The sequence below is a fragment of the Acanthopagrus latus genome, chromosome 7 (assembly GCF_904848185.1).
Source record: "Acanthopagrus latus isolate v.2019 chromosome 7, fAcaLat1.1, whole genome shotgun sequence".
Lineage (NCBI taxonomy): Eukaryota > Metazoa > Chordata > Actinopteri > Spariformes > Sparidae > Acanthopagrus > Acanthopagrus latus.
This window is the reverse complement of record NC_051045.1, coordinates 10,105,103-10,120,482: the sequence shown is the minus strand read 5'-3', so window position 1 is coordinate 10,120,482 and position 15,380 is coordinate 10,105,103. Positions and strand designations below refer to the sequence as shown.

The window sequence follows — 15,380 nt, the reverse complement described above, 5'->3', positions numbered from 1 at the left end:
ATAAATTAATTTCTAAAGGCATATGATGTACAGGCTATACACAGCTTAAATGAAATAATCAAAGAGAAGATCATTCTTAGGGGAAGTCATTACAGCCATTAATACGTTCAGATCAGAAATGTTTCTTTGATTCCTTTTTTCAGCCAGCTCCTTTTTTCAGTTAGCTCGGTTGGTAGTGTGTGACCCATGTGCCGAGTCTCTGCAGCGGACCAGGGTTCGACTCCCGGCCTGGGTCCGTTTGCTGCGCGTCACTCCCCCTCTCTTCAGCCATCCTATCAATAATAAAGCCAGAAGAGGCCAAAGAAATATATATATATATATATACATATAAAAAATATATATATATATATATATATATATATATATATATAGCTATTTGTATATTCTGTATATTTTGTTTTATAACTTTGTATTCTTATTATTTCCTGCGCCTCCTGTGCTAGCTGTTCAATTTCTTGTTGATTTGAGCTCTGAGTCCAAACCACTAGCTGCATGGCTAACTGGGCTGACTTGCTAACTAAGAGCAGCGAGTTGTCAGCAGTCAGTGGTATGAATAAAACTGTCTTACATTTCATAACTTTAACTGTAGCCTTAAAGAAATTAAATGTACCATACAAACCTACAGACTGGGATTCACTTCTACATGCTGTACTGTAATTGTTCATCCATCGACTACTTAAGTTGGTGCGATGTCCCAGAACTATACAATAAAAGTAATAGAGATATGTTGTCAAAATACCGAGAAGACTGACTTATTTGTGCAGGAGCAAGGTGGATTCAAAGAGCAGAGAAAGGTATTTGCAAATTTAAACAACAATCTTTCAAATCAAAGCCACAGCTTATTTACTGCTCTACATTCACTCCTGAAACTAAGAACATCAAGTTCATCATTCTAAATCACTGACATTCTTCAACAAGACTCCACCATCATTTCAAAACAGGAAGAAACATAAAGGATGGGGGTTTTAGAGCATGTCAACACTCTGAAATCTGGAACAGTAAACTCACAACTAATCATATCAATTATTAATTGTAAAACAACAGATGTGCTCCATATGATACAGTGTCCACGTGTTTTCCTTGTGTGTCCTTAAAGGCACCATTACTTTGTTTTAAGTAATGGTGCAGTGAACGTATATCACAGAGATAAGATAAAGTAATGTCGATCACGTATAAGGTGAGTCAGTCCTTTAAAATGCCTGCTTTCATTTACAAACATGAGACACGATCTGTTAAATTCTGTTTTCACAATAAAGTCGAACAAACACTGCCACTGCGACATTATGTGTCCTTGTAGAGCCGCTTTAATGCAGTTTTTACAATGGGTGTGAATACATAAAGATATCATTATGAAGCAACATTATTCTATGGGTGTCTCGTGTTTTATTCATGAGCTAACAACATATTAAAAAGTAATAAGCAAAATATCAGAGCTATATTTGATATGCTACTTAACAGCCGTGCCCTAACAAATTAGGGTAAATTCCAGAGGAGAGAGTGGGATTCTTCTTCCACGTCAAGATTTTATTAATAAGGCCTTGAATTTAGGTGTGTTTGTCATTTATATACACATGAACACACACATGCACACAAAGTACTAGTGTGTGCACTTACAAACACACAAGAGTTCATATATTGTTGTTACATTTCTTAAGTTTATTCACCCCACCAGTAGTCATCAACTTTAGTGTTTTCATTTGTGTGTATGTTTGTGTGTGTGTGTGTGTGTGTATTTGAGTGCAGGTTCAACAGGAGTCCAAAAAAGTTGCATTAAAACACTCAGACGTGCAGCCTGTCTACACATAGTATATTCGAGCTGACTGTCAGGGTTACATGACAGCAAACAGAGGGAATGGGTCTTACTCTGCTATTAACTGTCCAACTGACCTAAGTTCAACTTCCCAGGTGGGCTGCCATGCACTAATAAGTCTAACCGATCCGAGTTCAGGCATTAAGTAGTCTGAGTCGCAGACACCAGCTGGGTTAACAATCACGGCCAACAGTGTCGCTGACCCCAGTTCAGCCGGAGTTACAGGTGCCAGACAGGTTAATCACACCACGAGCACAACAAAGAGACATAGTATTGACCTTACACACACCTGGCCTGTCTGCTTTCACACTACAAAAGTCAGTGACAACAAAACTGAGTCGAGCTTGCTGTGGGAACATGAGAATTTCTCGAAATACAGTTTTATTCCGACCACCACCATGAAATATGTCATATTGTCGTCTTGATTTCTGTCTCTGTGTCGACATATTGTTATTACTCAAAAACTGTACACCTCACGAAAGAACTGTTGTGATTTATGAGGTCACTGCTGCACATTTTTCCATATCGGTGAAGTAAAAGTGAGTACCTTGAAATTACGCTGTAGCTTTTTACTGTTTTAAGTCTATAGTTTACATTATATTGCCAACATGTTGCTGAAACACAGGCATGTTTGCCTATAAGCATTTGCTAATTGATGCATTGATTAGCTGAATTAGTGATTAACCATTGCACAACTGGTAATGCTTTTTATTTTTTTCCCCCTTCAATTTGGTATGTAGGTTCCCGTGCATGTAAAAGATGACAGTGGAAGTTGAAAAGGTCAAAGTTGGCACAACTCCTCTCTCTCAAAGAAATCACTGCTCCTGAAACGCCTCATCAGTCGTCCTGCCTTTAATTCAGTGACATTGTGACATCATACTGCATCACCACGTCACACATTTGCAAGGTGTATGCCTTGTTTGGCACTTAAGAAATTATTTAGTACTGGGTCAGGTGGTGTTTGAGCTAACCAATCAGAGGCGGGTAGGTCTTACAGAGACAGGAGCTAAAAGGGGGTGTTTCAGATGGAGAGGGAATACATTGCTTCAGCCCTGGAAAGTATGAGAAAAAACAAATGTTATATGAACACTAAAGCATGTAAACCTACTCTAGTTGCAACCCAAAATAAGTTTATAAACCCCCTTTAATGTAATGTTATGGTTATCATAGCAAATGAAATGGAGCTCAAGTTGTTTCCAGGGCTGAAAGAGAGAGTAAAGCTGTTTACACTTTGCTTACATAAACACAGTAGGTCAGCCAAGTTGTCTTATGCACTGCACCCTGTAATGTAATGTAATGTAATGTAATGTAATGTATCGCATAGCTACTATTTTTAAGCCAAAAAAATATAATCCACATATTCAAATGCAGAAGTGCAGGATAGAGTTGACAGGAAAACCTGCTGGGTCCAGATGTTTAACTTCACTTAGCTTTCCAGTAAAGTACAGCATCACTGGCAGTGCCCTCAAACTGCACAGCCACATGCATAATTCATAGGAATGGATCTGCAATATGTGTAAATACATTCCCACATACATGTACGCATACAGATATGAGGACTAGGAGCTTATGTAGGATATAGCCAATCCACGCCAGGGTCGAGTCGAAGTAACTCCTTAATTCCGTACTGCTGCGTTATCAGCTAAAGGTTAGAAGAGGAGACGGCACATTCTCACCTCAAGGTGGCAATACTGCAGAAAATTTTAATGCGAGTTTACTCCGGTGAAAATAAGAGCTCCAGCATTTGACATGAAAATAAATAGAACTCAAATACTCAACAGTGATCTTGGTATTCTTCACAATTTGTTTAATGCCAATTAGGTTATGCTTTTATATGATTATCTGGTTCGTGATTGCCTCAATTTTTTTCATTTAATTAACCCCTTTACAGACCATAAAGCCTCTTGATTGCAGAAGAATAGCTCCCTATGTTGTGTTGTTAAAATGATTGAGAAAAAGAAAATTACCATGAAAGTTACGAGGAGGTCATATTTACAGTTAACCATGACTTCTAACTAAGGTCAGAATGCATGCTGTGGTTTTAACTTACATACAGGCAGGATGTGGACTCAATAAATTGCCCACAAGCACAGTTGGTAGCATAAATTTCGGCATGTTGGCAAGTTCCCTTTTTTTTAATTTAGAGAGATTTTATAAAATACCCCTCTAAAACATCTACTGTATATTCTGACTGTGGAACATGGATTGACATAAATGCTACAGCAGTCTCCCGACCGCCAAGACTTTGATGGCTCAGCTGATAAACAAATCCAGCAGCCCCAGCAGGAGACTGGGGGATAAAAGCGGCAAGTTGAAGCACGTTAAGTCAGAAATGGAGAGCTGGGCAAATGAAATTAGACACATGCTGGGATGTTACTGCCCAAGTTTCAATCAGTCAGTAAAGCTCACTATGCACACAACACGAGAAACACAGAATTTGCTGAATTAACTTTGATGTCGATATTTAAACAAAACATGGGCTGGTATCATGTATTATTTAATATATATCATGAAGACTTATACCTCTTACCTATGCGATTAGCAGAAACATGTTGAAATCAGTTTGGGTGGAGCTAAAGTTCCTCTTGTGCACTTGGCTTAAAGAAAGTGACAGCCTTGAAGTGAGAACTCAGCATTATCAAGACAGTATCACCAACTGACAACAGTGAAGTATGTCTGTAGAGGGAAATCACAGTGCGTTGAGCACCACAGTCATTCGTTATTGTATTGGGGTTCTGGCAGAAGTCTCAGCAGATCTCAAGTGTGCAAATAAAGACCAAAAACTTTCAGCATGTTCAACCCATAACACATCATAGTTCAGTTTTCAGCTTAGAGCTTAATAACCCTCAAAGACCAAGAACAACTTTGGGCGGCGCCTGACTTTCTCCTGTATTCGTTCTGTTGTTCCTGTCTTATACAAGCAGTCAGGATCGAGTTCTGTGCGGTGCTGGATTCAGGAGAACCTTAAATTTCAGTCTGGCTCAGCTGTTGCCCCATTTTGCCTTGTCTGAGAAAAGATGAAATCGCTTTACTCTCCAGAATTTTTTTATCTAATTTTTTTATTCTATTTTATCTAAAAAGTTGTAAGTTGTAAGTTGATCATCTGACCTTTCAGTTACAGCCATTTACTATAACATTATCCTCATATATCCTATTACATTGATAGGACAGGCAGTTTGATTATTCAGTAAACATTTCAGAACAACAGCTATTTTTAGCCACTGTGAATCCTTTGCCCAGACTTCATATTTATTATCATTATTTTGCGGAAATGGCATTTAGGCACAACACTAACAAAACTACAAACCAACAAAATTCATTGCAACATCAAAATGTTCTGTCTTGAAAACCTGTTGTATGTCGAAGTAAACATGTATGTAAGGCTGTGATCCTTCACTCTCACTGAAGTTACTCACTATCAGTGCAGAAACATAGTGATAGGGCCGCAGAGTGGCTGAGACTGAGACACCATTCTCCCTGTTAGAAGACACTGTACCATCAAAAATGATTCTGAAGTTACATAATGTTGCTTTGATTTTAATTACCTTGAAAAAGCTTGACATAAATCTGACATGCATAGTTTATTTGTTTGCTTAAGAGTCTGTAAAGTGGTGCTGTGTAATTCTGCTCACTGGATCTGTAGAGGGTTTTTTTTGTGTCTTTGAGTTTGTATGTTTGTAACACTGCTTTTTGACAACTGCTCTACTCGCATAGAGAACTTTGGTCGACATATTCTCAGGATCTCACAATTGCCGTGAAGTGGAGTTATGGCCAGACATAAGCTGCTCTGGTAATGCCAGTGTCTGAGTTGCAGACATTTTTACAAAGACAATATACAAAGATATGGGGGAATAAAAAAACATATCTCAGTTTATTTCATAAGATAGGGAGCTGCAGCTAGATAGACGATAGACATTGTCATCTCACAAACAAAAGGAGTTTAGAGTTTGCAGCACGACTCCTTATTCTGCTCTCTGAACTGTGGTCTTTTTGGTGCTCCGGCTAACATTACCATGCACCGAGGCGACGTGTCAACAACTTGCGGGCCTGTATCTCAGTGTTTACAACCCAACAATATAAAGCACAATCCCAGCATTGCACTGGGTCGCCCCAATTCTACCCAAGGGTGAAATTGCCTTTTCATAATTTCCATTATACTTGGTCTTTGAAAAATGGCTCTCGCGATCTGCGGTGAGATAGAGGAAGTTATTTTTCTTTCAAAGTGTGTTTCGATGATGTGCTGTTTGATGGAGTGTCTCAGCCCCACTCTCCAAAACGCTGGTAACAGTGCTTTGTTTTTGTGTTTCATTTCTATGCTAGGTGGAAGTGATGAATGGAAGATCTCATTGTAAAGAGGCCTTGCTCGGGGACACCTGAGCCCCACGATTTGCAAAAGAAGCGAAATGAAGAAACTATGCCTGCTGACAAGCTTTTTGTGCAGTCGAGTGAAAAATAAAGCATCTGAATGCCGTTCAAGGTATCAGCCCACCGTTGTTGATAATAAGAGAGGGGCTTCTTACTGAGTGAGGCTTTTTATTTATGCAGCTTTCTTTGTTGAAAAACGTACAAGAATTGTATGGTGGCTACTTAATAAATTTGGCAGTTGCACATAATTGATTTGAAAAGATTAAGTGCGTTCTCCTGTGAGATTGCATCTTTGAAAAAGCATCCCACAGCCTACAAGTCCTGATATAATATCTTGATCTAAGCCCCAGCGACTATTCCAAGCCACACTAGGGAAACACTTATCGCCTAGATCTTATTTGTGTGCCGTAAAGAAAAGGTTTGCTTTTATCAAAGTACTTGCAGGGAAGACGGTGACTTTGATATTGATTAATCAAATCCCCCACAGAATGCAAACACACATTTCATCTCTAAGTCAAGAAAAGTGTAAATCATCTGGTTAGGAATCTTACATGTAAGTATGAGCAAGTCGTGCAAGTTTTGATTGATAAGCAGGCAAGTGTCGGAGGATAGCGTCAGAACCGTTGACACTGGAAAGCAAACTGGTTACATGATTAATCCCAATACAGTGCGTACATGTGGCAATTAAAGCCTTTCAAGCTGATTCCACCAGGTGAGTTTTCCCTGTGTCTCCATTGTTTGGAGAGTTAAAGGAGAGATTTTTGTTAGTAATCCAGTAGAAGTACACATTTAGACACAAAATCTGAAATGTTATCACATTAATTTCTGTTAAAGTCTTTTCACTCTAAGGCATCTTTGGAATTCTGTCTCTGAGCGTTTCCTTCGAGACATTAGATTCTCTCCCTGCCCTCTGGTATGAAGTCTCATATTAATTTAGCTGTCTGGCGGAACGTTTTTTTTTTTAAAAAAGGCCCCTGCAAGGACATTTTATTGATGTTTCACAGATCATAAGATGGTTAAAAATCCTCTAACGCAGAGCTGAAAGCTTTTGGAATGTCAAGTGCACTGTATGTGTGTTGGTGTGCGCACTGTCGAGGCGTACAAGCCCCCGAAGCACTGAGCACTACGGCAGTTTAGAGGATAGTGGTGTCTGCACATTGCGGTGCAGCCATATGTTCACATTTTGATTTGGACCTCTGGCGGGAGTGAGCCAAATAAATGAGAAATACTTCGCTGTGGGTCTGTTGTCTGACAGAGCTGAATTTGTGTGTGTGCGAGAGAGTGATTGAGGTCATGGTGAAGTATGCGCAAATGTGGTGGAGAACTCTCTACGCCAAATACATTATGGTCCAGAGTAATATACTGAAATCAGAGAGCTTATATCTCATCCCACTCTAGCCTAGAGTTAGTCCGAGCATTTTCTCTGATTTTCTCTACTTCTGTCCTCATGCTAGCAAGGCCAGGCCTGTTTGTCTGGGAAATGCTGCAAACTGTCTGGGCAGTGGACAGAGCTGAGGGTCAAGTGGTTGGTGGATCCCGGTTTCACGTTCCTGTTGGGAATCCTGCCGCAGTGTTCCAGGCAGACACAACTTAAGTGCGTCACACCACCAGAGGCTTGGTATGAACCCCATAAGTCTGCCTCATTTAAAGGGGAATGGGGACTCGTTCACTGGGAATAGTTTAATAATTTAGTATGGCCTTAAACTAATCTATTTCAAGCACCCAGATGGTATTTATATTGAGCAAATGCTCAGATAATTGAATGGAATAATTTACTCACTACTGTTGCTCAGTGTCGGAGAATCCCCACACTGCGCCAACCCTGGAAAAGACATAAAGTGAGCCACTAAACCGAATCACTGGGAACGTGTTTTCAGAAAAAAAATGCAAGTGCTGCCGTGAAATCAAAGCAATTGAAATACTGTGTCGAACAGCACAAAAATCTGGGTGCAATCAGTCTGAAGCTGTGGCTGTGTTTTTTTTTTTTTTTTTACTGCTTTAATGCATTTATCATAACCGGATTGGATTCGTGTGATTTAATAGTGTCTTAGTTTATTGCAGCAAGTCATGTGCATGTGCTGGAGGCTTATTAATGCTGGCTGTCTTATGGCTATGATAGGTGTCAGGGAGCGCTAAGGGCCATCTGGCCGGTGCTACTGCCTCCTCTGGGCACAACTGCGCAACCACCTGGGGAGCAGGAATGAGCTGGAGCATGGTGGAAAACAAGACGGCTGCTCTGACCCCTCGGTATGTATATGTTTGCATAAAAAAACGAGACGGAGGAGAGGCAGAAGCGGCGGTGGGAAGGTAGGGCAAATGAGAGAGGACGGGATATAAATTGAGGGGATAGACAGAGCAACGGAGGGGGAGAGAGAGGGATAGAGAAAGAGAGGAATACAAAGAGATAGAGGGGGAACGGGCGGCTGCTGATTTTTAACAGGCGTGTCCCTCCATCTCTGATCAAAGCGTTCTATCAGCCTTAGGGGCATCTCCACTGAGTGCCTCCCATAGCTGCTAAAAATTCTCCCTGCCTAGGAATCATTTTAGCACCTCTCCTCTCATAGCCCCTCTCATATTTGTCCATTCATAGGCTATAGCACCCGCATCATACCTGCTGCACATGAAAGTGCCGGGATGTATTTTTTCATGTGGCCTCACTGGCAACAGTGTGCGATGGGGCTTTTGTTAATGAAAAAGAATGGAAGATGATTTGCAGTTGGCAGATCGGTCTGTCCGTCTCATTTGCCGCTAAAGGTAGAACTGGTGATTGACAGCTGCACATGAAAGCCAAAGGAGAGAATGAAATGTCAATCATGTCGGACTTATTATGTGATATGAAGGTAGTAAAGGTGTTTCCACTGTATTTCTATCCCCCATGATACCTTGCAGAAAATTATGGGCACAACTTCTGGCACGTCCATTCACTTGGTACAGTTGGTTGATTGTCAATCGGTAAGCTATATCATTTTTGAAGATCTAAGTCAGCGATTTTAGCAATATTACCGACCATCATCATAACTGAACAACTCGAGATGTCGATTAGTCACCATCGCCCAAAACTACTTATATCACCGTTCCCAAAAACGGGTCGTCAATAGCTGTAAGTTGGGTCTGCCATCATCCTAAAGTGTCAGTATTTGGCAAGTTTGGAGTGAAACTGTAAAAGCAATTGTCTTACTAAAAGGAGCTTCAAGGGTTAAGCAACATAACTAATTGGTTAGGATTAGAAATAAACGTCAGGGTTTGTGTTCCCAGCCAAAAAAACTGAACTAGTCGTGTCACACTGGCCACTTACAGCTGTCTGCCTCCTGAATCTTTAATTCTTATTTGTTTAATCTGTCCACCATCCTTGACTCCATCCCTATACAGACTTGACGCTCCTTATAGTGCTTTGCCTTCCTCCCCTACAGCTGTAATAACTAATACGGCCAGGAGAGGGCTCTGCATATGAACATGCATCCCTTACTGATTTTTTTAACCTATATTACGTTTTCCTGGGGAGGACAAACTCTTATTATTACTATGCACACTTAGCACTTCTGAAGCCTTGAAAGTGCTGCCAGTGCGTCAGTTATCGTGACACATTTTCGACTGATGATAGTTCCACCGAACTGCGTAAGTTTCGTTTCCCCAGAGATTTCTCCTGGAAACCTCCCGTACCTCTTACATTTAAAAACAGTTTAAGGTTCTCAAACAAACAACAGGATTTACATCATTCATTTAAAAAAATTACTACATTTGAATGGCACAATTGCAACATTCCCTTGACCATTTAGTCACTTGCCATGTGCATTTCACAGGCTGTGGGACCCGCTGCTCCACATTATTCAGCTGACCACTTTGCAGCTGGCTTTGTGATGTCTGAATATCATAAGGCTTTATGCCACTGCTATGCCGCTGGGGATATCCAGCTGCATTTTCTTTCCACTGTGTCTCCATCAAAGATGGGAAATCAAACAATAGTATTCTGTAATGCTCCAAGCCCAGAATTTCCCAGATCTCTGCCTGGGTCATTGTTCCAGAACTGTCAACGAGTCTTTGGATCCATCATCAACCTTTGAGGGCCTCGCCTCCTGTGTCAACCGTGAGCAATAGCACAGGATGCTGGGGCCAGGACGTGGAAACCCCAGCAGCCACATAATCCAGAAGGAAAGGATGGGATCATATCCTTGCCCTTCATGAGAATCCAATTTTCCAAAAAAACATATCAGTCATATTCTTTTACAAGCTAGTCTAGCATACAACATGATAACCTCTGTCTTGAGTGACTATTCAGACAAAGAGGAAGGTCCCTGGTGGCACATAAAGAGAGAATAATTTAACTTTTTTTTTTCTCTCTTTTTTTTCAAGAAAGCCTTTTTTTAAGATTGGCACTACACTCAGTGGGTTTACTTTTTTACCCTTTGCACTTTTGCTCTCTTTCGTTTCTCAGTACAATTTGCATTAATGGGCTCGGAGTCAAGTGGAGACAGGAATGCAAACGGAAACCCAAACCACCCAAATCAGTTCACAGGGAGCGAGAGAGAGAGAGAGAGAGAGAGAGAGAGAGAGAGAGAGAGAGAGACAAAAACAGAGAAACGGTGTGTTTGTGTGTGTGTGTGTGAGAGAGACAGAGACAGACAGAGGGAGTGAGATCCCTAATGACTTTAGTGTATGGGACATGCCTGGCATCCCAATGGGTAATGAGAGGATCATTATCAGAAGAGCACGATGACTGGGCCCCTTAGAATATGCTTACAGACGACTTAGAGCCATGCCGCCTGTCTCCCCTACTTTCTTTCACTTCGATCAGACCCAGGATGTGTGGCTGTTTACTACTCCCCGGGCTTGAGTTTATTTAAGTATTTTGGATTGCAGTAATGTGAGATGACATAATGAAGCACCCTCTACACCAGACAGTAGCAAGCCCCGATTGGAGTATGGAAGATAGATGCTGTCCCCCCCCCCCCCCCAGGAAATATGGGCTCCCGCTGCTCCCAACTCCTATAACTTGCTGACAGATTTTGAAAAGTGCAGTCCTTGTGTTTGTGTTGGGCAGTTCCTGCTTTAACAATGGCTTCTCAAGAGAGGTGTTCTGAAATGTTTGATTGAGAAGGATTGGTTTTGAGCTTGTAGAAATGAGCTTGTCAGGTATCAATATACCATGAGATCTAATTAATTCAATAGCAGAGCGGAAGTGCCACTGCTTTCAAACTGATGTGAAAACCTTTGCGCTGACAACTATATCGTGAAATACGAATTTAAATTTAGACTCCCTGCAATTGAATGTGGTCCATATTTGGAGCAGGTCTGCCGCAAGGCACCCCCGAATCATTCAAAGGCAAACCAGAGCTGGAGAGGATTCCCGTTCACCTGTTCTTGAACCCCTTAGGTTTTACAAAACACTCACAAATTTCAGGATTACGACTGATTTGTTATTTGGCTAATGCTCGCATTAGCAGCTTTAACAATGAGCAATATCCGTCTTTGAAAACTCTGCCAAAGACATGCTAAAAAAAAAAAAAAAAGTCCACTACTTAACAACCCTGGCAGACTGTCTGTGGATTTTGAGTACTGCAGCAAAAAAACAACAACTTTGTATTAGGACACCTTTGGCAGTGTTTATAAACCTGTCCTTTTTTTGCAGTGTTTACAAAAACCTTTCCAAAGAAATAATGCTGCCTCCCCATTCCAGACTACTTACTGATTCTCCTGCTGCTAACAGGAAATTATACATTTACAGTCCTGGCGCCATTGGACATCAATCAAAATCTGACTTTGCAGAGCTACGGCACTGCCAGTCAAACTTCCGTAAGAGACAGAAAGCATTTTTAAATACTTATCTTTTTTTCAAGTTGTTATTCTTTTCTGTCACACCTCCTTGTTCTGTTGCAATCATTGTGAGAAATCGCAATAACAATTATTATACATCCATAAACAGCATGTTAAATAAAAATTAAATAGTAAATGAGCATGGGTGAGCTGCTAATGTCACTAATTAGTTACACCTGTGCTTCATCTGCTTGGCTGTTTTCCGCTGCACACTTGTGGGCTGTTTTCCATTCTGCTGCAGATAAAAAGCAGGAGTTGTAGCCAAGTCTGTCATAAAAGAGAGCAGAGAGGAACAGTATTTAACTAGCACCCCAGAGAGCAGCTGACTACTGAACAAGTGAGTCAAATAAGTTTTATATTTATCCAACAATGTCATTTTTTGGGGGTTCCTGTATGGTTGCTAAGCTTGCTAACCTAGCTTAGATAATAACAGTAACGCTAGCTAGCTTGCCAAACTAATGGGTACACTGCTTTAGCTGACAGTTAGCTAACTATGCTAAAATGTACCTGTTGTTGCTGTTTGATATTTGTGTAGTTTAACAGCATATACAGTATCTTATTTTCATGTCTCAGGGAAGTGTTAAAGTGGAATATTAGCATGCTAACGTTAGTGGTTGATTAGCTACCTTAGTTAGCATAATGTTGGATTAAAGTACGGTGCCTGACCAGTAGAATGGAGAAATAAGAGAGAGAAACAGAAAATAAAGCTTGACTAACCTATATGTAAAAAAAAGTATTTTCCTTGCCTATATTTGATGGAGACCATATAACTTTGCCACCTACTGTACAATTATGGTTAATATTATTTTAAAGTAAGCCTTTTTCAAAACAGCGATGAACAACATGTTTGGACTTTGAACAAAATGTGTGTCCGGTTCAGTTTTCTTTTACTGTTAAGTGTATTCTAAAAATGAACTAAATAAATACAGAAATAAATGTAACATCTGGCACTTACCTGGAAAAAAGGAGCAATTTGTCCATTTATTGATGGTAGCCATAGAAACCGTTGTGCTTCCAAATGCAATTTTGAGGGAATCATTTTGTTAGTGCTAATATCTGCTTTTCCACTGGTCTTTACAAAGCTTTGTGGCCGGTCAACAAGGAATAAGGTGAAAAGAAGGAAAATACACAACATAATATTACTATTATGAAGATAAGAGATAAGACGTAAGAGGATTTTTGAACTGCTCAACAAGCATGCTCCTTTTGAATTTATCCAAATTGGTTTAATCGGGTATTTAACCAGGATAATCAACTCAGCTGCTTCCCAGGGAGTCCTGGGCACATACTCCATATTAAAACAGTATAAGCTCATTTGTCCTCTAACATTTTAAGTCAGCAGAGAAATACCATTAAAAGTGATGCTGAAAGCTGCACTAACAATAGTACAAACTCATTTCTAATCATTCATTTCAAAGTCTGTACAAGTAATTGCCTGCTTCTCATGGCTGACACGATACAAAAACAACCAATTATTTTACATATTTGTGTTTAAAAAGAAGTTTCTAACCTGTAGTTACCATCAGCACTCCCGAGAGTCAGAAAAACTAATGTGTTGTGAGCAAAGATGGATGATTTAATATCATAAAGCTCCAATAAATTTTGTTGTGTTATAACTAAAGGATTTTCCCCTCCTCTCAGAACCCTTGCAATTGCAACTGACACTAAAAAACAAAAAAACGCCCAAAGTCAAACACAGCCAAGTGAATTACGTTCTTATTCAATAGTCCTGCTACATTTGATTTACATTAACATTAATTGACAACATTCATTATAGAGGTGATTCTAACATATGTGAAACAAATCTATGACACACATTTAGACTGATCTGACTGATCTGTTGTCACTGAACGCATCTCCCCACACTGGTATAAATAAAAGCACCATTGTTAGCGCAACTGTGATTACCTGTATTAATAACTTGGTTAAAAGCTTATTAAAAGACTGCTAAAGCTACAGAAGTGATAACTCTGGTTTTCATAGATGGCTGTTCAGCTATGAGCCTTGAACATGCCTGAAGTAAAAGTAAAAGTTTGGACAAGCACTTTACTGGATGCATTATACTCAATAAACATTGACAGCTATGCCTATGCAGTGATAGTATTCAGTGCCTACTTATCTCTGAACTGAGCTTAAGGACATGCTTTGAATTGGCAAAGTGACTCATAATTTCCAACTGTAGTTTAATAGCAGTCCAACAGTGTTGGGCAAGTTACTAGTTACTAGTTGCTTTTACAATATTACTGTCTGCTTAAAGTAATAAATAACTTGCTTTCCACACTACTTTTTAATTACTTTCAAAAAAGGTAATCTATATAAGTTACCTATATAGAACGATTAAATAGCCAAGATCTCTCTAAATAAAAGACTGGCCTTGGACACAGTGATGAGCAGGCAGACAAAGGATCAGCACCTGATATTTTTAGTTGTAGGCTTAGTCATATGAAACACAACAGACCGGTACCCTCTATAATAATAATGGTGATATGTCAATAATGACATGAAAAGACAAAAGTCTCTTTTTCTATGCCTTTTAATTTTAGTCTGCAGAAATTAAAAAAAAAAGAAATTAGAAGAAAATAAAATTAAAGTGTGCTTGGAGAATTAGGGTTCATCGTCAGGCCTAAAACAGACAGCTCATTTCAGTCACACTGGGAATTACTAAATAACTTATAGGCTCGGCTATATTAAACAATATATTATTATGGTTATGTGCGTTTGTGTATGGATTCTTAATAAACAACAACAATAAACTCTTCATTTTGGTCAGTAATGCAGATTTTAACACTGCAGTCCAAGCATAAGTATGTCCTTCATGCTGTCAAGGTATTTGTAAGCTTGTGGAAACTGAACTGCTCTTGCTGTTGCTGCTCTCCACTGGGGAGCCTGCAGGAGGCCTTTAATGTCAAGCAGCTATAGAAGATGCTCACAGAGTTAACAGAACTTAGCAGTTGGTAGTGCAATTCTTCCGTTTAAATGGATGTGTTCTTTTATTATTATTTGTTAAAGGGGGAAAAAGACAAGCACAAACAGCCATGGTAAGCTGATGGACGAAGAGATGCATACGGAGGACTGCACTGTGGTGTGTGAACCAGCACATCTCCAACACATCATCAGGGTAAACAACACCTTTTACCTGCTTTCCTGGATGAACCACTTGCACTGTGCAAGCATGGCTGGAGCAGTTGTTGTTGCTGCTTATGGCCTCATTTTTAAACTGCGCAACCCTTCTTAATCTTACTTTATCTCCACATTATCATTTGCAATTACCATCAATTGTGGATAATTCGTTTCACTTTTTAGGGTGGAGAATAAAACAAAACAAATTCTGAAGAGCCATTCCTGAAGGGAACAGAAAACACTTTTTTGATAAATGTATGGAAAAGAAACAGTA

The 15,380-nt window shown here is 39.9% G+C and overlaps 1 protein-coding gene across 5 annotated transcripts in view; it reads left to right on the top strand.

Moving 5' to 3' along the window:
• Window positions 1-1,040: 1,040 nt before the first annotated feature.
• Window positions 1,041-15,380, top strand: part of LOC119022980 (cadherin-4-like) — a 244,394-nt gene continuing 230,054 nt past the window's right edge. For 2 of the 5 annotated variants that reach the window (XM_037104526.1, XM_037104527.1), the window contains exons 1-2: window positions 12,168-12,323; window positions 14,996-15,104. In XM_037104526.1, the coding sequence (XP_036960421.1) occupies window positions 15,033-15,104 (72 nt within the window). In that variant the 5' untranslated portion in view covers window positions 12,168-12,323; window positions 14,996-15,032. Of the gene's footprint in view, window positions 1,178-6,130; window positions 6,288-7,629; window positions 7,794-8,290; window positions 8,423-12,167; window positions 12,324-14,995; window positions 15,105-15,380 lie in introns of those variants that run through there. The other 3 variants (XM_037104523.1, XM_037104524.1, XM_037104525.1) reach the window with 3 other exon arrangements.